Source organism: Talpa europaea, assembly GCF_964194135.1.
Source record: "Talpa europaea genome assembly, chromosome: 4".
NCBI classification, from domain to species: Eukaryota; Metazoa; Chordata; class Mammalia; order Eulipotyphla; family Talpidae; genus Talpa; species Talpa europaea.
Genome location: NC_140070.1, coordinates 52,558,470 through 52,582,621, shown reverse-complemented (window position 1 = coordinate 52,582,621; position 24,152 = coordinate 52,558,470). Strand labels below are relative to the sequence as shown.

At 40.9% G+C, this 24,152-nt stretch overlaps 2 protein-coding genes across 4 annotated transcripts in view; both read right to left on the bottom strand.

The window, feature by feature from the left end:
* Positions 1-237: 237 nt before the first annotated feature.
* RNF7 (ring finger protein 7) lies at positions 238-5,486 on the bottom strand (the record flags this gene model as incomplete). Of its 3 annotated transcripts, none has more annotated exons than XM_084232233.1 (3): positions 238-356; positions 1,947-1,994; positions 5,312-5,486. In XM_084232233.1, the coding sequence occupies 3 exons, from the start codon at positions 5,484-5,486 to the stop codon at positions 238-240; spliced, it is 342 nt and encodes a 113-aa protein (XP_084088359.1). The 3 variants fall into 3 exon arrangements, with proteins under 3 accessions (XP_084088359.1, XP_084088360.1, XP_084088361.1); XM_084232235.1 differs by having other exon boundaries at positions 300-356; positions 5,319-5,486; XM_084232234.1 differs by lacking the exon at positions 1,947-1,994.
* Positions 5,487-9,589: 4,103 nt separating this feature from the next.
* Positions 9,590-24,152, bottom strand: part of LOC311170227 (uncharacterized protein) — a gene marked incomplete at both ends in the record, with an annotated part of 35,956 nt that continues 21,393 nt past the window's right edge. The window contains 4 exons of the mRNA XM_084232615.1: positions 9,590-9,601; positions 10,044-10,156; positions 15,947-16,053; positions 19,893-20,028. Of these exons, the coding sequence (XP_084088741.1) occupies positions 9,590-9,601; positions 10,044-10,156; positions 15,947-16,053; positions 19,893-20,028 (368 nt within the window). The remainder of the gene's footprint in view (positions 9,602-10,043; positions 10,157-15,946; positions 16,054-19,892; positions 20,029-24,152) is intronic.

The window sequence follows — 24,152 nt, the reverse complement described above, 5'->3', positions numbered from 1 at the left end:
CTTGATAGAGGTAGGAAAGGCCATCTTTAATAAATTATCTTCTTAACTGTAGAGAATTTCTTAAGATAAAACAGACAAAATGCTAAAAACCTTGCCTCTGATGAGTCCAAAGGACCAGATTCATCTTTGTCTATTTGAAGAATTAAGTCCCCTGGAGTGTTCTAGTCTTTGAGGATGTCTGATAACAAGATCCACCAGGGCTTCAAACAATTGCATTAAGAAAGTCTTCTACCATTCTCATTTGCCGATTCTTTGGACCACCCAGTCCTGTTGGCAAAGTGGGCAGCGATTGTTCTGTTTCACCCACAGGGACATGCAGCAGTTATGGAAGGAATGATTACATTCTCCCCAGACGACTGAAAGGAAAAAAAGAGTATCTGGTATTACATATTTCAATTTAAACTACTGAGCTCAAATTATAGTTTATTTTATTATGAATAATCATCACAGTCCATAATCCTGAATACAGTTAATTGGTCTAAATAATTTTTTTCTATTTATAAAGAAATAGACACTTAAATGTGCAAATTACAATTAAGAAATGAGAGAAGGCACTGCATTTGAGGGACTTTTCATCACTGTTCTACAACCTATGGGTGATGTCCTTGTCTCCAATACCACATAATTCCACATACTGTCTTACTGAAGCTAGAGATTAAAGGATTAGAGTTGTCCTCAGATCTCAGACTTTTCCAGTCACACACTTGACCCTTAAAGACCACCTGGATTTTATTTTATAAAAAAATGCCCTCCCTGTTTTTATTTACCACCTTATAATGAGTTTTAAATCTTTCCAGGTCACAGAAGGCTATGAGAAGCAGATGACAAGCTTCTATACATTATCAGCTATACAAATACCTACTTGTTTACTAGTAGTGGTCATGAATTTTGTTGTGTCATCCAGAATCAGTGTCATTACTTATGTGACAAACGAAATGAAGGCAAATGAGGTCCCTCTGTGATCAAAAAAAGCTGACTTACAGCACAATACCAAATTAATTTTTTTTAAAAAGCAGTATGAATGAAAAGTTTTAAACCAAGGGTAATCTCCCACAACCTGGAACACAATCTCAAACATGGGCTTCATTTGTCCTTTGCTTCACCAACTAAGTTATATGGTAACAGAACAATAAAATACATGAAATAGAAACAAAGAGAAAAAAAAAAACCTTAAGAAAACTGACTGTGGGGGCAGGAAGGAGGAAGAATTCTAAATGTTTAAGGAGGAAGAAACAGGATTTACTGCTTAAATTTTTACTGTTTAAAATACTGTGTAAATGTATACTAAGATGCTGTATATAAACAATGCAAACACAAATACAAAGTCAGCCTCTCTTCCACGATAACTTTTAAACCCTTCTATATATAGCAATGTAGAAGTGAAGACCTCAAGAACTAGGAAATACAAATCTTTGAATTGCTTAAAATATTTAGCCTAAGACAACTTTCTTAGTTCCAGACAATAAGGGACATAACAGAATTCCATATACAAACTATATGCTAAAATAATCTTGAGACTTAGAATTTTTCTTCCAAAGTTGAAAAATTAAATACTGTTACCTTAAAAAAGTACTGCAAACAGAAATGCTTTATTAGAATAAAATCCTACCACCTGACCAATAACATGGTAAAAATTTTAAGGTCTTGGCAAATTCCTTATAATTTTCCTACTAGACAAGAATTATATCTTTATTGATTATTGAAATGTTTACTATAGCCATGTCTGGAATATATAAGCATTCTTCTTAATTATAGGCAATAAAAGGACCTGCAGAATAATTCCATCAAAGGTTTTGGAGAACCAACACATTTTACATTAATAATGGATCACTGCTTTACAGTTTATTTTTGTGTACTGATAAAGTCAATCTTAATTGCAAATTCAAACATCCCCACTGAGAGAAAACCTTCAGTTGAAAAAGCAAGAGAACAAAATTACAACATACCAACACAATCCTCTTGTTTGTTTTCAGCTTGACATCTGAGACAGGCATCTAAAAGTAAACAAATAGCAATTCTCATTCTGATGCTCAAAAAGCAATTTTTAAAAACCCAGACTCTTCAAAGTCAAATAAAAGCCCAAAGGGCTAGAGATGGAGATAAAAGACTCATACTATTTCTCATTTGAACATAACTGTTTAAAGATGAATAAAGTAAAAGGTACTCTACTAACTTACTTATGACCAGGAGCAATTTCATAAGGGTTACCAACCCTCCATTTTTACAAACTCTGATAGACGTCCTGAGAGCAGAGGCAATCACCAGAGAAAACAATGCTATTCTCCACTATATTAGAAGTTATCGTAAGTTCACTCACATAGCTCAACCTTAAAAGTAGCTTCCTTTCAAGACTCCCTTTTAAATAAGCCATGTATATTACACATACTTACAGAAACCCTAGAAGGATAGCCAGAAACTAATACTGAAGTCTACCAGAAATAGGACTTTTTACTGTTTACTTTAAAAAAAATTTGAACTAAATGACTGCATAATCTCTATCAAAATCAAAATTAACTCCCCCCAACACACATAGTAGGTTCTTTATTCTTTCTAAGAAAAATGCTCCCTTAACATGTAAGTCTGAATCCAAAGTATTTATCCAACAATGGCAAAGTATTTTAATAAATTACTTGGGAATAAATACTTGGAACAGAAACCTAAAGAATAAAGTAGACATTTTCAAAATTTGATCTGTACTTCGGTTTACTTGATGAAGGAGGTAACGCAGAATTTTTTAGGGACCAATGAAATGGTTTCATTCACTGGCTGAAGAGAAGATAGTTAGGTAAAAATAAGTTTTTAACATAAATAGGGGAAAAATAATTCTGTAAAAAACAGACACATGGTAGAGGTGAAGCCTGCTTCTTTTATTATACTGGACTGTGAGTAGGCATTTTTTTTTCCTCCTCCCAGCCTCACAATAGGCCTAGCCTGGCCTCTTCAGTGTGGATTAAAAACAACCATTGCCTCCTGAGGCTTTATGCAATTCCACAAATACTAAGCATCGACCTTGTGCAAGAAATTATATTCTGGGAACACCAAAATGTCCAAGTCTGATTCCTAATCCACCAGGAAATGGAGAAGTAGAGAGGCAAACAGCTACACGCCATAAGGATCCAGATACAACAGCGAAGACATGACTCTAGTTCTGACCATTCACAGAACTAGTTGGTGATCATAAGGCTCCAAAGTTATGTCAAATATCCAAGTTAACATAGCGTAATGATGAGTTACTCTGGTTCTTTATAACTGGGCAGTACTAGCAAATCTACTCTCCTCTTTCTCATCAGTACCTGCTCACTATGCCATGTACTCCCTTCAGAATGAAGGGAAGAGAGTGGAAACCAGGAAGCCTTTTCAATTACACCAAAATGGGCCAACAAAGCTTGGATCAAAAAAATCACAATAAATCATTTAGGTATGTGGGACAAATTCCAAATTAGAATTATTTGGGTAATAGAATCAGAGGGCTCATTATGTAGACTCTAACAATCTGAATTATATAAACCAATATAGCTTTGGTTTAAGTTCATTATCAAAAATTGGCTTAAATCAATAAAAATTCCTAAAGTTTCAAATTAAGTTTCTTGGGGATGTTCCTAATATCTAAAACAATACATTTCTGAGGAGTACAATAACAGCAATACGTTTACAATGATACTAGGGAAAGAATTGGGAAGTCTGAAAAACAACTCCCTTCTCTGCTGTCACCTGGCCACTAAGTGCTTTTAACACCTCCAAAGCTCTAGTTCAGAATACTTTCCTGAACCCAAAGTACAGCTGTTGTAGCAGAATACTTGGCTGGAATTAGAAAGTAAATGTGAATCTGAGCTATTTATAGCTTTTACTTTGACTTACTTTAAATATTCCTGTAAAGTTTATTTGTTAAAAAACCTCAACCATCATTTCAAGTTCTGCATTTCTATTTATTATTAAATTTTTTTTCTTTGGAGGAAGAAATAAAATGCCTTCTAGAAAACATTCTTATTTTTAGGTTAAAGGGAATTTAGTGGATAAAATTTTCAGTAAAGCTTATCCTGTAACAACAAAAACAAAACAAAACACATGCACAAATTTTTTTTGCCTGGATTAAAAAAACACCACCCAAAGTGGAAACTGATTCTAATTCTGAAGGGGTGAGGAAAGGGGCTATACTGCTTACTAGGTACACTTTCAAAATCTAATGTGCAAATAAATGGATATGGTCTGAAATCAAGTTCTTTCAAAAGTAAAAAATAAACTCAAAGATAGCATACTGAAAGAGTGCGAATAGAGAAATCTCTTTCTTTTTGTAGGTTTACAGTTTTATCCCTCCAGGGAGAACAATTCTCTTACAGTTTGAAACTATGGAACGTTTTCAAACTATAGAAACCCTAAGATGTGCTCAGTTTTAAACGACCTTTAAAAAATATACGTCTTGCATTTAAACAGCAGCTCTTTTTCAATAAAATGAAAATGAAATGTCAAAACAGAAACCACAAAAAGTAAAAGGGACGAACGATTTCACTTAGTCCAACATTTAAATTCAATATATCATAGAATATAGTAAGACACATTTGTAAGAGAAAGTTTTCCACAAAGGCCTGACGCAGAGCAGGACAGTATCGTTATCTTCTCCAGGAAATGGCATCCTATGATGCGTACGTAGTGGGCAGGAAGGCAAAGTTTTACGTCTCCGAATAAAGGCTGACATTCTTCAATTCCCACCAATCTTAAATGTCTTGAATCACCCAAATTTAGAAGCGAGCAGAAAAAACAGTAACTGATACAGACAGGCAATGGCTAAAGACACTTCCTTTCCCTGTCTCTCGAGGGCATAACTATGTCCTTTTTGTGAAAAAAGACTCCAGAGCACCACTTCAGTGACCACAGCATTCAAGTGTCCTGCAAACAGGGCCTTTCCTCTGACGCCGTCGCGGTTTGCTTTTAGAGATGGGTCCGGGGCTGGCCGCACAGACCCAAGTGGTTCCTCTTCGCACTCATCAACTCACCCAGTTTTATTTTCTTGGTCATTCCCATCACTACCTGAAATTACCTTGTTTCATTCCTCTGCCTACTGCCGTTTCACTCCCTAGAATGCCAGCCCCCGAGCTGGGCGCCTGTTGAGCGACCCCCCGGGACACTGGCGGCCGCCGTCCTCGGACCGACACCACCACGGGCGTGGCCCCCGGTCCTCCCGCTCCCGGGCAGGGCGAACCCCGCCCCCACCTCCTCCGGGCAGAAGGGTCACGCCGAGCCTTCGCCCGTCCCGTTCCCGGAGCCGGCCCCGCGGAGGCCGCAGTGGGGCCCGGGCCTCGCGTGCAGCGCTTACCCATCACCTGGACCCTGCAGATGGCGCACGTATCGCACTCCACGTCCCAGCTCCACATGGCCACCGCGTTCCACTTCTTGAGAGAGAACATTTTGTCACCTCCCGACTTGGAGCCTGCGCTCCCGGAGTGAGAGGACAGGGCGCAGGACTCCTCGCTGTCTTCCGCGTCGGCCATGGCGGCGGCGCGGAGCCGGCGGCGGAGACGTTGGGCCCGGGGAGGCGGGCGGCGATGGCGGCTGTCCGGGCCGCCCCACGGGCCACAGCGCCGCCAGCAGGCCGCGGGTCCCCGCGCAGCCTACGACGGGGACAGCCCGCGATTGGCGGGCGCGGCCCAGTGACGTCACCGACGCCAGCGCCCGGACGTGTTTCCCCCGCCCCTCTGCTCCCGGCGGCGCGCTGCGACTGCTGCGGGGCGGAGGGCCGGGGGCCGAGTCTCCTGAGGTCGGGTCGTGGCGCTGCCCAGTGTCCCTGTGGTGAAAGCCGGCGCGGCGACGGCGCCGGAGCCACGCGCCCTGCTTCATCTTTCATGACACCCAAGGCTCTCAGGAATTATCTTGTTAATATATGTCTCTCCCAGTGTGAACTCCTTCAGAGCAGGCACCGCGCCTCTGTCACCACCTTATTCTCGGTAGCTTAAAAAAATGCCTGGGCACAGGAGACACTTGTTGAATGAATGAATGATTGACGCGCTTCTAAAAATGCGGTTCAGGGGTAGAACAGGAATTTCAGAGGCTGCAGCACCCCTCCCTCCCCATCCAGTAACAATCAAAGTCTGTGCCCCTTCCAGGGCAAGGTGATCCAAATCCTACTGGCTTAGACCCTTGATCTTATGCTCTGAACTGTTGATTGTAAAACTTCTATCTTACTCAACCTACAGAAATATTATGGCCCAGTGGTCTTGTTAAAACTGGTGAGAGCCCTATATGTAAACCCCTGTCCTCTCAAACTAAACAAGTGTTTCTATAAGCAAACATAAGACCCAAGGCAAGATTTTTTATATTTTAGCCTACAATTTTTATTTATATATTTATATTTTATATAATTCTTACATCATTTTTCATTTTTGCACAATGTGTCCATTTTCATTCTGGTTGTATTCCCCATGTAACTCCCACCCTTCTTATTTTGTCCCCATTCCCTCCTCTCCTCCCCCCAGTGTGTCTCTGGTCCATAGTTGCTTGTTGATTTTGATTTCTACTTTATTATAATTAGTCTTTTTCCTGGTCCCTTATTTAGGTTTTCTAAATTCCTGCTATGGGTGAGACCATCCGGTATTTTTCTTTTTCTTTCTGTTTTATTTCACTGAGCATGATCCCTTCCAGCTCCATCCATGTTGCTGCAAATTGCATGTGTTTATCCTTTTTGATTGCTGAGTAATAGTCCATTGTGTGTATGTACCACATCTTCCTGATCCAGTCATCTATTCTTGGGCAATTGGGTTGTTTCCATACCAAGGCAAGATTTTTGAATCTGCCACACTCTTGATTGTGTACTCTTACATGCAATAAAGCTCACTTACCTACTTACTCTGACTTCCCCAAGAAATCTTTCCTGTTCTAAGTCAAGACTCTCCAGGGTCTCTCAACAGCCTGGGGATCTCATCAGTCTCTGGACCTCTTTATACTTAATAATTACTAGCACTTTAAAGAACTATATATATATGAGACAGCATAACATACACACACACACACACACACACTCTCTCTCTCCCTCTTGCCTATATATGCTTTTTAAGAAATTAAAACTGAGGGAAATTTTTAAATGTTAATTTATTTTCAAATAATTATAAAGTAAAAACACTAAATCTATTACAAGTTCTCCTTAGAACAATGACATCACATTGTGTGGTTTCTGGAAAACTCTGTACAGTCAAAGAGAGTGAAGAGAGAGGTATAGCTGAATATTTTTGTGCAAATACTTTTAACCTTCTTGGTTCCCTGAATGGACCCCAGGCACCCTGTGACCACACTGAAGACCTCTTATTTTAGTTTAACCTCCTTTTTATAGGAGTAATGAGGTCCAGAGAAGTGAGTAAACTTACACAGCACATTGCTATTTACAGGAAGGCTTTGGAACCAGTTTTAAAACCATTTTGAAACCATGGTTCTTTTATTGCTAGCTTAGGGTCAAATTTTTATGTTTTCTGAAGCAAAGCCAGACAATGTCTCCATTTAAAAGATAAGGCACAAGAAGCCTTAAGATGTCTGATTTTCACCACCGCCTAGTGGTGGACAACCACTGTGCCCGGTTTGGGATTGAGTCTCCCACTTCTTGCTGGGCCTCTCCTCATGAAGACTCAAGCAGTCTAAGAGGAGTCAAGGGTGTACAAATATGTACAAAAATAAATATGGACACAAGGTCATATTTGGCCAAAAGCTAATATGTGTGTTGTATGCTGTGTTAAATACAGTGAGGGACCCAAATTCTTGAGGACGGAAACCATGAGGGGAAACCTTTTGGAAGAGCTGGGATTTGAACTGAGGGGTAGAAGGAGGTCCTTCAGTCCAGAAAGTGAGTGAAGAGAGGAAACCTGGAGGAGCAGAGCAGTTGCAGCAGTGATGGCGGACATGAATCTGACCTCACTAACTTTATGAGCCAGACAAAAAATGCCTATAAACAAGCTCAGATAAGCCATAAAAACACATTCTGTTCATATTAAACAGCAACACATCTGAGCAGAGATGGCTGTAAATGGTTGCTAGCTAATAAAGAAGACTAGTGGGTCAAAAGCTATATATTTATCATTAGCTTTCTTTTTTTTTTTTTTAAAGATTTATTTATTTATTTGTACAAGCACTGGGTACAGTCAGAAGCGCGGGAGGGTGAGAGAATTCACCAGAGTCAGAGCGGAGAGCAGAGCAGGCAGAAGGACCGAAGTACACTGCTGAGGGGAGCAGCGGGCGGCAGGAGAGGTCTGAGCGCAATGTGGGACCCTCCTCCGGTGGCTGGGGAGCAGCCGGGGATTGAACTAGCGCTGCAGAGGCTGCGGGCAGCTTGGCAACCCAGCGCTCAACCGCTGCGCCACTGGGGAGGCCCCTATCATTAGCTTTTGATAGATATTGATAGATATTGCCAAAAGACCCCTAAAGAGGCACACAGATTTTGCACTCCCACCTACTAAAGGTCAGTGGTAAATCTCAATAAAGTTCATTTAAAAAAATTAACAGTTTCTCAAGAGTCCTGATATATTATATGGCAATTTGTTAAATTACTATTGTATAAGCTTCCTTACTCAGCCTCATGACTTATAATATTTCAACTTTTAGGGTCTACTGTTTACTTTTAAAGTACAAGGATCTTGTCTTCCTAGCTACATGCTAAGATCCTTAAGAGTGAACATAATCGACTAAATCCATTTCTACCACCATAGTTAGCTTGGTTCCATCAGCTTGCCAGCATATTTATGCATACAATGAATGACAGGGTTTGTTTTTTTTAAACTTCAAAATGAAGAGGTCTTAAATCTTTTTTCTTTTTATTTATCTTGTGTAACTGTCCTAAGTGGAATCATTGGAATCACTCATTTCTAACATCAATAATAATAACAGCAAAAACAAGAGCCACAAAAATTTTTTTGAGCACATACTATGCGACAGATACTGATCTAAAATGCTTGATAGGCGTCATCTCATGAAAAGAGATAGGTGCTATCCTTATCTGTATCTTACATAAGGAGAAACTGAGGCATAATAACTGACTGGTCAGAGGTCACATATCTGGAAAACACCAGGTTTTCCATGGAAAATTCTGGTTCATCTAATTTCCCAGTTCATACTTTTTACCCTGCATCATATTTTCATGTCATATAAAATTCAACCAGCTCAATGTATCATCCATGCATCAACCCAACCACATCTTTCATTTTCCCATAGAACTGTATGACATCCAGGGGGAGGGGCAAGAGAAATCAGAAACTTCCTCACTTGGGAATCAGTGAAGGTGGTTATTATTTTTAAACATCCTATTCCCAACCACAGATAAAGATTCTTTCTTAGATAAAGATAATGGCCTTCCTTCAAATTCTAAATATCATATGCACAAGAAAAATCCTAAAAATCTGTTTTTTACTAAGACCTGCATGTGAAACCTGAATTTTAGAAGAAAATAAGGGTGATAAAATCAACACTACTTAGAATCTTCAAAAATAGTCATCAAATTTTAGAACTTGAAAGGGGTTTGGTTATTGTGAAAACTGTTATAGAATAATCAATATCTTTCTAGGCCTCTCTGGTTGACCATAGAAACAGTAGCCTCCTTATGGAAATACAGTATCCACATTCAGTTTTTAGCCTGTGAAATAATGAACAAAAAATCACAAATTAAAAAAGAAAAAGGGAAGCTCAACTCCACACAGTAGAGAGTAAATATACATAATCCCTTATCCTCCAGAGGCAGCACGCACTTCAAAGAGTTTAGGTAAATTTTCATTTCCGATTCACAACAGGCTAACAGAAACCAGGATTTGGGTGGTGGTGGGGGGCATTGAAAAAGGGAGGCAGGGCTAATCTTTGAGGGAGCTATGTTGTTGTCTTACTACTTGTCCTTTGGTACAATCATCATCCATCAGAATAGAATTATGATTTAAGGAAACATCACCTTTGAACCAAAATACTCATGATTTTATCAAGAGCAAAATCCACTGCTGAGGACCCCTCTATTCCAGCTTAGTGCCCAGGCTTCATACAGCCTCCTGGTAGCTGGTATTCACCGACACAGATATTCAGGAGCCTACCTTCTTCTTCTTTTTACGGGTAACACTTGGTTTCTTACTATGTTTCCAAATAGATCTGAAGGTGTCTGAAGAGATCTGAGGAGTAACTGTAATTTTTAGGACTGGCAGTTTACCTGAGAGGAGGAAAAACATATAAGTGAACGGGTAAGATATCGCACAACTTCATCTGATGGATTGGCTCTTAGGCTTCCGATTAAGTGGACAAATTTCCTCTCACTCAATACCCTTTCCTTGTAGCCTCTGGATCTGAGTAATCATAACAATTCATTTCTGTAATAACTTCTTACACTAGTCCTACCTTTCCATTCCTATTATCATATCTCTTACCTGGATGACTGCAATAGCCTTCTAGCTGATCTTCCTAGTGCTAGCCTTCTTCAACCCCAAATCCATCCTGGACTATGTTTCCAGATTAATTATCTGAAAGCAAAATTCTGATCTTATCATTCTCCAGCCCTATTACCATTACTGACTCTCCATCGCCTGTGTATACATAAGAGTAGATAGACCTCAAGCTTATGGTTCTCTGAAGGGGCCAGGGCCCCAGCTGAGCAGCAGGAGCCTGGATGACACCATGGTAGCCTGTTTTGATGTCCAACCCGCCTCAGTCAGGTTTGGGTTTTAGAAAAAAAAAATAGAGAAAAAACTATGGCAGTTTTGGAGACATGTAGGTCAGGTTTAAACCCGGCCAGTGCCATTCAAATACAGCAGAGCTTCCCTGCCCGGAGCAAGACAGTGCAGGGCAGGTTGGATGTATTGTTGGAGTTTTGGTTTTAAACTCTGAGCTGGTTTTGAGAATGGATCAGGTCAGAGCCCCCACTGGCACCAATGATGTCCAAGCTTGCACCTGCACCAATCAAGTGGAAACAGATGGTTTGGGAAAAAGGCAAATCAAGTTAGAAAGGCCCATATCCTGAAGAGGGATATAAACTGAAGTTTCAGAGAGGCTGGATGCTCAGTTTGACAGAGAGAATGGGTTTAGAGAGACTCTGCCGGATGGGGAGGCTGCTTCAGAAAGCTGGAGGCTGTTTGGAAAGGCTCTAGTGGATAGAAAGCTTTGACTCAGCTTGGAAGAAGCTTCAGGAGAACTTTGACTGCAGGCAATTTGACTTTAGCTTCAGGTATAAACTAGACTTCAGCTTCAGGAGACAGACCTCAGCTTCAGGAGAGTCGTTACTATGGTGCTGCCACAGCAGCGCCCCACCTGTGACTACCCTCATTGCCACAGATTACTTGGATCCAGGTCCACCACTTACCAGTGTGCCTCTAGTTCCAGGCTCTCATCAGAGGGATGGTGCCATCTTGCACGAGCCCCTTTTGGTTTGGACTATTGCACACTCACTGCAAACATTATCTGGGTTAGGAGAGCTGTCCATTTGCAGCCTTAGGAGCTTTTTCCTTCTTCCCCATCTCCCCTCTGTAAATAAACCCCATTGTTGTTGCATCCTGAGAGTGAGTCATGTCTTGCAATTGTGAGTACACTGATGAGAACCCACAGACTGTGAGCAAGTCCCCCAAACCTGTCCCCACACCTTTGCTCACTTTCATATAGTTTTTCCAGAGCTGTCATGGCAACGATCCTTTGACTCTAGTTAGGGAGTGATGTCACTGTGATTCCCAGTCCTTTATATGCCTTTTTTCCAAGTAAGTTGTTAGGATCGTCTCTTTATCCTCAGTGTTAGTTTCCACAATGATAGACCTTTCATCCTTCCCTGTGCTGGACACTGAATGGAGTCTTTCACGATAGAGATTTATATCCTTTGTTTCTGGGAAAATTCTTGATTTAGTCTTTTGTTTATTCCTTGTCTCTACTTTTCTCTGTTCTTTCTGAAACTATGAGTTTGCTACTGATGCTCTTAGACTGGTCCTCTCTCATATTTTCTCACCAATTTTTTCATCTGCCTAGCTTTTGGTCTACTTTTTGAAGACTGTATTACCTTTATCTTTCAACATCTGTTTAGAAATTTTTATTTTGGCTCTCATTTTTACCTTTCAAGAACTAGTTCTTATTTTTTTTTTTTAAGATTTATTTATTTATGTATACAAGAACTGGGGTAGAGGCCAGAGGTGTGGGGGGTGAGAGGATTCATCAGAGACAGAGCGGGGAACAGAACAGGCAGACTGACTGAAATACACTGCTGAGGGGAGCAGCGGGCGAGGAAGGAGAGGTCTGCTGTACCGTGTGGGTAGCTCCCTGGCCAGGGATCGAACTTGTGCTGCAGTGGCTGTGGATAGCTTCACAGTGCTTTGCTTAACCCCTTGCACCACCAGGGAGGCCCTGGTTCTTATTTTCTAATAATTCTTTCTTCACATCATCCTGTTCTTATTTTACTGATGTATTATATTCTGTTTCACTGAGTGTGTATGCTTTCTTTGAAAAATTTTTTTTTCTGGGGCCTCCCTGGTGGTGCAAGGGGTTAAGATGCAACCTATGAAGCTATCCGCGGCCACTGCAGCACGGGTTTGATCCCCAGCCAGGGAGCTACCCACATGGTGCAGCAGACCTCTCCTGACTGGCCTACTGCTCCCCTCAGCAGTGTATTTCAGTCAATCTGCCTGTTCTGTTCTCCACTCTGTCTCTGGTGAATCCTCTCACCCCACATCTCATTTATTTTGTATACAAAATAAATCTTTTTTAAAAAGTAAAATAAAATAATTTTTTTGTCTGCATTGACTCTTTAGGTTTCCTTTTTATTTCAGGTTTGATTTCCTGTGTTTGCTTCGTGTCTAGAGATTTTCAGATTTCTATTCTCAGTGAAACACGAGGCATCCAGAGGCCGAGGGAAAGCTCCTGTGCAAGTGTGGGACTTGCTTACCTGCTCGTTTTCTTTGCATGATGAGGGAGATGGCCAGCTGTCAATATCTGGAGTTCCTTTTTTTGGGACACTTATGTTTATACAAAAAAATAGTCTTCTACATGGTTAGCAGCCTTCCTGAAGCAGGGCTTTGGAGATGGTAACTGAGCCCTAACTGTTCAGTGTGCTGAATTTTCCTTCATCTTTCTCTTTCCAATTTTTCACCTCACCGTCATTCTCCACTTTGCTGGGTGTCTTGGTTCTGGTAAAAGACTGTGCTTAATTTTTCTCCCTGATGTGTCTCCCTGATTTCTGTCCTTTCTTCCCCTCCTATCTATTTTCATTATAGAGGTGGAGTGATCCTTTTAAAATGCGGGTCTGCTTAGGTTACTCCTCTGCTTAAAATTCTCAAAAGCCTTTCATCTCAACAAAGTTAAAAACGAAATGCCTCATAATTGTCGAGATGTTCCCCTGATCTCCTTGCTTACTTGTGGGAATGTTTGTCCCAGTACTCTCATTCCATTCCAACCCCCTGGCCTGCACACTGCTACTAGAACACATCAGGTAGATTCCTGCCGTAAGGTCTTTGCACATGCTAGTCCTTCTACCTGGAATGCTTTTCCCTAAGATAGCTACATGACTTGCTCTTTCCAGCCTTTACCCAAATATCTTTTCCATGGCTATCTTACGATTGCATCCTCTTGCCCCACATATACACACTCTGTCCTTTTTCTTGCTTTGTTTCTCCCTTGAGTATGCATCCCATTTGATATACTAAAGTGTATATTTTACTTCTGCTGTGGTGGCCGATTTCTGTCTGTCATTCTCCTCTAGAAAGTAATTCCTGGAGCTTCCCTGGTGGTGCAAGGGGTAAAGTCTCAGCACTATGAAGCTATCAGCAGCTGGCAGCTATGGCAGCATGAGTTTGATTGCTGGGCAGGGAGCTAACCCACATAGAACAGCAGACCTCTCCTTCTCGCCCACTGCTCCCCTCAGTAGTGTATTTCAGTCAATCTGCCTGTTCTTCTCCCCACTCTGGTGAATCCTCTCACCCCACACCCTCACACCTCTGGCCTACACCCCAGCTCTGTATGCATAAATAAATAAAATAAATCTTTTTTAAAAGTTAAAAATAAAAGAAAGTAAATCCTAGGAAGGCAGGAATTCACTGCTCAGCTTACCAGTGTCTAGAACAGGGCCTGGCATACAATAGGCACTTAATAAATGTATATTGAAATAAATAATGAATGAATGAATGCCCTGTGAGATGTGGATAGCATTTTGCCTCTGTTAACTTTTTTGTTTGAGAAATAAGGTTGCTGATGTTTCTGAAGAAACTTTCACTATGGGTTCTGTCATTAAAGGCAGGTAATTAAGAACTCCTTCGAAGGCAAATAAATGACCTGAGGCAGTTAATTTGAATTTCATGGAAGAGAAGAATTAGAATTCAAAATTAGCTTATTAACTTGCAAATGATAAGAACACAGAAGCAATCAAAAGAGGAACATTACTTCTATAATCAGTGATATTACTAATTGCTTTGAATGTTTAAAATGATGCCATTAGTGCTATCTGACAAGAAATTTCCCCGGTCGCATCCAACCAGTTAACCCTGTTTTGGAAGGCTTTCTTGGTTTTCAAACTAACAATCTAATTGAAGTGTTCCATCAATAGCATCCCATAATTATTTTGGTTCAAATTAAGGATGCATTAGAGATACTCACATACTACCATATTTGGAGAAAACCTATTTCTTAAACTATAAATTACTTTTTAATGCCTTTTAAATTAGTATCTATTTTCAGGTAGGTTATTTCATAATTATCTTCCAATATATGCAAGTTGAACCATTTACTACTGAGCAGACACAGAGACATTCTGCAGCTCCAAATATATCCCCAGTGGCAGTCATGTCCCATTAAGTCATCTGAGACCAATGATCGTCAGTACTCATTGCAGTGCTGGTCAGGGCAGAACCCGCAGCCTCTAATGCCTTCTGCCATGGTGACTGATGGAAAAGTTACAGCAGTGCCAAGTAAAACCAGATGAAATACTTAACCTTCCTTCAGTATATTGAGTTTAAATTAAAGTTAAATTTGAATTAATTTTAACAGAATAATTCCACTGAATTCAAAGTACATGCCAATGGACTAGGAAGTGGATGCTCTGCTTCATGACAATATAGAGATAATTAAAAAAGCTTGAAGTCATTTGATAGACTATTAAGAAATGGCAATGCAGTAGTTTTGACAATGGGATGGACAGCAATGTAATTCTTCTCTCGAAAACTGCCAGCATTTATAAAATGCAATGGCAAAGCATGCCACGCTTCCAGGCCATTTTATTGAAGAAGTGACAAAGACCAGATGTGTGCACTACTGAATTCTCTCCATATCACCTAGCAGAGAGTGGAAAAATATGTCCCCCCCTTTTTCCAAACATTGAATTCGGTTATTCAGAAATGTCTATGATGACTTTCACTGAGCTTTGTTTAAAATTATGTTTTCTCCTCTCTCCATCAGCAGTAAAAATGAGTCATTAAAAATGAGTCATTAATCCTGGTCACGCATATTGGTGAAGGGGAAGGCAGAGCTAGCATTAACTACTCATTGCCTATGTGATTCTCTCATTTCCAAAGGATTCCATGGTCATCAGGTAGACTTAGTCCTCTCCAATCTAACCATTCTTTGATGATCCAGAAAATCACAACAGCATCTTGTGAGGGTTGTTACTTGAATTTTCCAGCTGATATCTGGAAAAGTCTTTTGCAGATTGGGTTGGGGAGGAGAAAAGAGCGTGAGAGACATTCCCCAGAGAATAGGTGAGGATGAGAAGACAGAAAAGAAAGCAGCGGGGAAAAAAAATCTTGCTTTAAAAATATGCATTACTTAGATCAAAGGCTACAGGTGACATTATGAAAGTTCTTAAACTCTGTGCAAATCATTGGGGAAATTGGCAGGAGGGTGACCAGTCCGTGACAGCGCTCCTGGCTGTCACATAGCTCAGGACAGCTACATAATGAAAAAGGTGGAGCATGGGGGTTGCAAAGCAGCCAGGAATAAGTGGACATGGACGAAGGAGGGGAACACATAACTGAAAACACTCTACCTGTCTTTCTGAATCTCAGGGCTTCAAGTATGTCAGCAGCAGCCATTTCTCCCAGGACATTGTTTCCAAGGTCAATTTCCCTTAAGTGGGCAGAGTATTTGATCAGGCTGGCCAAAGAAAATGACAAAACAAAATGGCAATTTTCCAAGCATGGTTACTCAGAGACTCAGTTTAATATTTTGAAGTATGATCTTTCCTTTTAGGTCTTCTCCATCTCCTTCCCCTCTCCCCCCCACCCCCTCCCTCCCCACCCCCACCACTTCCAAAGGTGATGCACTGACCCAATTTGAAACTGGAGATATACTGAATCCATTTTTTCCCCCAATTTTTATCTTTCTAGTCTGGATGCCTCTCCTGGGCAAACTGGTAAGATAAGCATTTTTAGTGTCCTTATATCGTCCATTCATTTATTTTGTCAAAAGATATGGTATGGTATTATGCAGAGCTTCTCAGTCTCTTAGATTTTATATACCAGTAAGATGTAAAATAATAATAATGTAATAGGGTAATCCCCAGGGAAAAGGGAGGTTCCAGTTTCCCTGCTCCACCCAAGAAAGGGTAGAGATGAACAGGGAGAAGCTAGAGAGACTGGGGGAAGGAAGGAAGAAGGAAGGAGAGCAAGAAGGAGACCTGGAGGAGGCACCCAGAGCAGAGAGACATGTGAAGAAGCTGCACTTGCTTCTCAGCCTTGGACTTGCACCAGGGACCTGGGACATGGAAGGAAATGCTTGAAAGAGACAGACATGAGTGAAAGACCTGTGGGGAGGCTGACAGTGGCAGCCTTTATCTTGACTTGTATTTTGCTCTTTTCCTTCCAAACTTGTCTGACCCCTTCTACCCCTTTCCTATGGGTCCCCACCAGAAGGTGCCTTAAACTTGTGGCAGGCTTTCAGGCCTAAGCAGTCCTGTTTTGGGCCAACCCTCTTTGACCAGGTCTTCACCCATGAGGGGATGGGTAACTTTGGGTGATTGATTTCAATACTATGTTCTTTCTCTTTCTCTTTTTGCTACTGCATACTAATTGTATTAAAGTTCCTTTTCATTGAAGGTCTTATACACTAGAATATGTTTGTCTTTATGCAGTGGACTGCAGAATTCATTTAAAGCAGGCAGGTTTGGGGGTCCCGAGGTAGCCCTCAGCCTGCCCGCTAACATTAATGATACTAATGGGGGGAATGATAAAGGTCAGCCTGGCAACTTTCAGTTTTTTCAGCACACTGTTAAAGACCAAATTATTCTTTACCAAAAATTAGGAAGGGTATGGTCTCACAATGAAGGAGAGATTTTAAAATCAAGTAAGTTTAGTTTTCCGACAAACACTTTACCTGTCTTTATTTTTCTGATTTCTTTGAAAATTCTGTCAAGGCCTGGCATTGGCCTGCCAAGTAGGTCTTTAGGAATCTTAGGCATCAACAGTGGACATGGAATTAGGGGTAAGGCTGGGTTTCTGCTCCACTAATACCTCTTGCCAGCCACATGTTCTCTTGGGTCTCACCTTCCTTACCTATAAATTGGTCCAAAAGAGGCTGTCCTAATTCAAAAAGTTGTGGTTAGGACAAAATAATCAATTCCTATGAAAGCATCTTCCAAAATGCAGTACTAATGATGCTATTATATTGTCTCCATATTTACTAAATGCATCTTACGTGCCTAATATTGCAGGGATTAGAATAGTTAACACATGACTTCTGCTTATCATATGACTATCAACAACACAACTTTGAGTCCTTGCCAGTGTGCTGGAGGGATGAAATTTCAGGTAAGATCAGTGGTGAACGGAAGGTCACTCTTGCTCCTTGAACATATTTCCTACTGATTCAGTGGCAGAATTCAAGGCCAAGGCAGCATGATCCTACCAGACTTGGTCCTACCAAGATCCTACTTAGATCTTGCTTTCAAGGAAACAGTCTAATTATGACTGGATGGTTTTAGCCTCCAGAACTGCCTGACTGTGTCCAATTTCTTCAGGCAAGATGGATTCTTCAAGGGGGATGAGTGGATCCACAGAAAAAGGGGGAGCATTGAAGGTAGATTTTATGGCTTGACAAGTCTGCATCTAGATCTGATTCTGGACGTCATGGACCTAACCTCCACACCACGCTGGCTCACCACAGTCACGGCTTTCTGGAGCATTCCTCAACTGTCAGGGGCCTTCCATGTGTGTGAGGACCTGAAATCCAGCCAAGCTCTGCTTACCAAGACCTGGACCCTGAGACACAGCCCTGGAAGGGGGACGTCCTCTGACTTATGGCCTCTTTAAACTCATCTGCCCAGAGGACCTTTTTTCAAATTTATTTAAAGGTGCTAGCTGGAGTCCAGTGCTCATTTTTTGCACCTCATATTCAAGATATCATTTAACCCTCTAATAATCTCTTGCATTAGATATTATTATTCCAAATTTCACAGATGAGGAGACTGAAATATAGAAGAGTTATTTAACTTGCCTAAGATTACACTGTTAGCAAGTCGTGGAGCAGAGCTGTGAGCCCAGTCAGTCACTTGAAAATAATCATAAAGCTTGATTCACATATACCAAGAAAATATATTTTAAAGATGAAGAAAATATATTTTAATTTCTAGCCGTTCTTAACTATTACATTATTTAAAAAGAGAACAAAAGATTAAAATACCTAATATTTAATACTTAATATTTTAATATTTCATAACACTTAAAACTATCAATAATTATTTAAATTAATTAATTAAATTATTACTTTAACAAGCATTTAAATATTTAATACTTAATATTACACATTAAGTACTTAATATTACATATTAAGTACTAAGAACTAAAAAAAAAAAACCCCACCATAAACCCATGGTGAAAGACTTTCTGACACTGATGTAGACTTGGACTGCTCGCATGGGCACTGTGCTATTGCAACATTAATGGTGTCACAGACACACGAGGCCCTGTGCTCATAAGGCCTCTCATTTGGTTTATTGCTCTGCTCTTGTCATCTTGAAATTCTTAATATCTGAACAAGGGCTTTTGGGTTTTCCTTTGAGTCCCTACAAATTCTGAAATGAATTCAGCTACTACTTGTAGTACAGTCAGTGCAGAAAGCAAAGCCTAGTGAAAGTTCAGCCTGAGTGATTGTACTGTCTTGTCAGCCCCAGAGCCCGCTGCTGGATGGATGTTGAACATAAGGAGGCCTAGCTCATGAGGGGGAACCAGGGCCACTTGGTTCCTGCTTTAAGCTGGAGTAAGCCACCAGTGCAGGCTTGCAGGTAGACTCAAGCAGCAGGGTAATTTCTCATCACAAATGAAAAGTGTGATATCTCATCTTTGAACTAGCTAATAGTGGAGGATAGATCCCACGTATTACTAAAGGTGGATAGGATCCACGGGTAGACAGGTGGTTAGTCTCTTATAATCTAGATCACACCTAATCTTACTCCAACATAAATGCATATACATAAGCCACCCCAAGTAATTATTCAATTAAGTAGACTCCAGGAGCTAACTGTGCTTACAGACCCCAAGACAAGTCCCTCACGCCCCATCTATCCACTGAGCAACTTCACAGAACTCAGGACCCTCAGTGATAAGTGGAGAGCATTAGCATGTTCTGTTTTCCAGAAGCTTTTGAGAATTGCTCTTTCTTTCTGCCTGAGGAGGTTGGGACAACATTGTAATCAAACACAAAGGAGTATTCACTCTGGAGAGGGTCACCTTTCTTTACTTACATTTTACATTATATCTTGACATTAGGGAAGAAAAATCTGGAGATGAAACCCCTTCTGGGACTTACAGACAACTGTCCACTTTGGCATCTTCTCTTAAGGTCATGGACCAACACCAGTATAGGCCATAGCTTCCCTCAGGGCTGAAAACTTCACTTGGCATTGCTAAAAAGCCGCGATTTGATCATTGTCCCCATGATTTAACCAAAAACTCAGTTTCAAAAGTTGGACAAATAAAACTTCTTCCTTTGCTACTTACCATGTTAAAGTTTTAGTGAATTCCAACATGTCATTTTCTCCTTCTTTTCCTTTCCCATCTATGCCATTATCTGCCAAATGCAATTTCACTAGCCAAGGACCAGCTTTGGTTAAATCTTCGTTTTTTTTCTTGCTTCCTATAAGAAAATTGAGTATTTTGTTATTTTTATGCAGTACTGCCCCTGCTTATCAGCAGCTATATTGATGTTACTTATTTATATTGTATTTAGATTGTTGAGGAAATACATGTAATTGAAGAAGTACTTTTTAAAAGCAGTGTGCCCTTTATTCGTTAAAAAAGCAAGCCCCATGCATGCTTTGCTCTTTATGAAAGGTAATATCACTTAAGATTTAGTTGTTGCCTTTACTTTGTCTAAAGAGAAAATCAATGTCTCTAGAAATTTCTTGTAGAAAATAAATGAGTTCTTTGATGATCCTGGGGAAGTGACAGCCTTTTTATAGGGATTCAGCCCTTTAAAGGAGCCTGCCACATTTTTGAGCTGTAAGATGAAAAATATGAAGGAGAAAGAACCATCTTGCCTTTGTAGACTTCATGGCTGATGGAAGTGGTTCTGGAGCCTAGTTCATGGCCATAAATCTATCTAGCTTTTATAAAGTTCAGGGTCAGTGCTGTGAGTGGCAATATGCACAGTTAATTTACACCAGTTCAAAGCTTAGGATTTTGGCAAAGAAAAAAAAAAAAAGAACAGTAGGAGAATGGAGAAAGAGAAATAGACATGGACATAATGCTGGCTCATCTGCTAGGCAGGTGTGAGATGGGAGATTTAAATGTCCAGTCCCAGAGCCAGATCGCTTTCTGGGGACCCCAGGTTGTTGAAGTTATATGCTTTGTGTGCAACGGGACCCCTCTAAACACCAGCCAACTACTTCTTTTGGGGGTCAACTGAAAAATAGTGATCTGAAATTTTGCGGGATTTAAAATATATCTTTATGTTGCTTTGGGAGAGTAAGTTAAAGGATTGAAAAGGATTGTTTAACTACATATATTAACTTCACTTAACATGCTGACTTGAGACTCTAACTCCAGGGCTAAACAGGATTCCTTTGCACCTGAATTTATTCAGCATTCAAAAAATATTTTTGAGCTCTTATTATGTGCCAGGCACAGTTCTAGATGCTAAGAGTTCAGCAGGGAATTAAAGAGAAAAAAACTCCTAACTTCATGAAGCAGACATGAAGTGTGCAGGAGCAGTCGGTGAGAGAAGCGTCAATGATAAAGTGCAAGTTTTCAAGTGATGAAGGAGAAACTGACCTTTTAAAGGAAATTTAGATTTTGGGCCATTCTAGTTTGCCAGTTAAAAAAAAAATTAAGAAAAGATTCAGTTGGTTTCTTTGGGTATGACTAGTCTGCTGGGTTGTTGAATGAAATAGACAGGATTTATTTTCTTTCCAAACATAGTTGGAAGGGGAGAAACTAATTGTAGGGTAAATGATTATCAGGCTTTTCTGCCCCCCACCATTAGGATTGTCCTGCCCGATGGGGCACTTGCAGCATTTTGTTACATTGCCATAGTTATGTTTTTACTTTTGTGGACCAGGGTTCAGTATTGAGATATTTGCTGAGAGAAGCAGAAGCAGAAGAGGCAGGAGAGAGAAGGGGAGAAAGAAGGCCAGAGAAGCCCAGAATGAAGACTTGCTGGGGGCTTGGAGGCCTATGGGCCTCCTGGCCCCCTGGCACCCCTGCCTGCTGTATACCTGGTTGGTACACTACATGTAAAAGCTCAATAAAAGCCTGAGGGCTCCACGACTCCTCCTTTACCCGGTCTGCTCGAATCATAGAAAACCTCTGTGCCTTCCTGTCCCTACACTAATCTATAGTGAAAGTTTTATTGGGGATGGGCCTAATTTCTCTAGATCTCATTTGTCCTTACATCACTGGCGTGGAAATGACAGCAAATGACAGCTGTTATGAATAATATTATAAATAACTGCTAGTATATCAGAACAATATTTGGTACATGGTAGGTGTTTAATAACTGTTGAATGAATGAATGAATGAATGAATGAATGAATGAATAATAAAGCATAGAGTGCAATCGTATCATGGCAACTTTTATCTCACTGTTCATTATTTTTCCAAGGATAGTGTAGTTATAATGCCTTGAGACCATTCAGGAACATGCATAAGATATGATTTTCTTACTTTTTTAAAAAGATTTATTTATTTATGCATACAAGAGCTGGGGTACAGGCCAGAGACGTGGGGGTGAGAGGATTCACCAGAGACAGAGCGGGGAGCAGAATAGGCAGATTGAGTGAAATATACTGCTGAGGGGAGCAGTGGGGGAATCAGGAGAGGTCTGCTGCACCATGTGGGTTGCTCCCTGGCTGGCCAGGTATTGAACTCGTGCTGCAGAGGCTGCGGATTGCTTCATAGTGTTGTGCTTAACCCCTAGCATCACGGAGGCCCTGATTTTCTTATTTCTATGCTCTCTTCACAAGTACACATCTTTGCGAAGTTAAATTTGCCACCAGAATAATTAATGATTTGGCTGCTGATCATCATGCTTCTTTTTACACACCCCCCCATCAGAAAGCAGCAGTAGTGAAATAAAAGGACAAGAGGGCCAACGCCAAAGGCCAAATTCCTATGCAGCTGCTGAGCTTTACAAAGAGAAACACCATCTCAGTGGCTCACCTCCAGCATAACCAGCTTGGCACGAATGGATGTGTGCCCTTGGAGGGGAGGGAGCTTCCAAGGCTGTGAGTGACCTGATGCAACTTGTACCCCCACGGGGAAAACAACCCAAATGTCCTTCCTGCAGCTGTTGAGGGAGGTAATAATATTATCTTTCCCTGTGAAAATACCTAGTTTGGAAAATGCTAGTCCAAATCACTCCTTAGGATTTAGACTTCTAGTGAGTCATGATGCCTAGTTGGGCTCTGAAGGCTGGTGTTACTTACTACGGGGATCGCCTGCTCCAGCCCTTGAACCAAAGTTCAAGCAGAACCAAATTCTTTTCTCTGGAGGGAAAACAAATTCCTCAGAGAAAGAGTGAGCACAAGCTCAGCCTCCGGTCATACTTGATTCACCCCAGCTGTATTCGCGACCTATGTTTACCTAATCTTCCATTTCTTTACTTTAAAACAAAAACAAGCTCATCAACAATCAGGACTTTGTACTGCCCTGCCTCAGACAACTTCACAGTGGCTTGGCAATGTCAAGTGTGCCTCAAAGGTGGAGAGGTAAGTGAAATGAGCCAAAGCTATGGTTCTGAAACCTCTCTTTAGAAGACGCTGTGTGATTCCCAGAAAGTCACTTACTTCTCTGAACCTAAATTTCCTCAAACCCTATGTCCAAGAAGCATGTAAAGACTGAGCAGAAAGCAGAGGTGGTCTGAGCCCCATGACTTAGTTCCCAAGGATCCAGGGACTCCCATGCTCTGAGCCAGAAGACGGATCAACCTTGAGTTGGTGATGTCTGGCTTGGTCTTTGCCACACAAGCCCATCAGATCCATAAAGATCCAGAAGATGGCTGGAGACTGCGCATTATCAGATGACCATTAGGATTAGTCACCTGCAGATCTATTCAGCTTGCCTAAGGTCCCAAAAATGATCATCTGAAAGACCCAGCAATGACTCAGGGATGTCCTGTCACCTGGATGCACTCCCTTTCCCAGGCCAAGCCCCATACCACAGTTTTCAGGATTATTTCATTTCTCAAGGACTTGGGACAGGAGGGCCAGTACAAAACTCAGACAAGTTTAGGGAGCAAAATTCAACCATATAATGGTCATTCCACAAACTTGGGATCCTTCCAACCTTTACTACAGCACTAGTGCCACCCAAGTGGCAAATTCATTTCCCCAAATAAGGCATTGTTGCTTATATGCTAGCTGCAGTGTGGAGGAATGTTCGCAGCATTAAGGAATGTAAGGGTCAAGTTCAAAAGTCAAGATGCAATCTTCAAAACACTTCAATTAGTTCCAAATCAGGAAATTACCAGCTATAATCCTGAAATTATTCTATTTGGGATGTTGTCCTGGAGTTATAGATAAACAATGGAAATCTTTATGAATAGGTTCCAGGGTCCAAGGTGTGAATCAACCAACACTAATTATAATTTGCTTCCTTAAGTCCTGCAATCAAGCAAACAATTTATGTTCTGGTTTATAAACTTCCGGTAATTACACAGGAAATCACACATACTCCTTGTTGATGGAATGGAGCTATTTTAAATAGGTTTTTAAAAATCAACCTCAAGAAATAAGTCCTATCTGGACCTGGAATCCACAGATA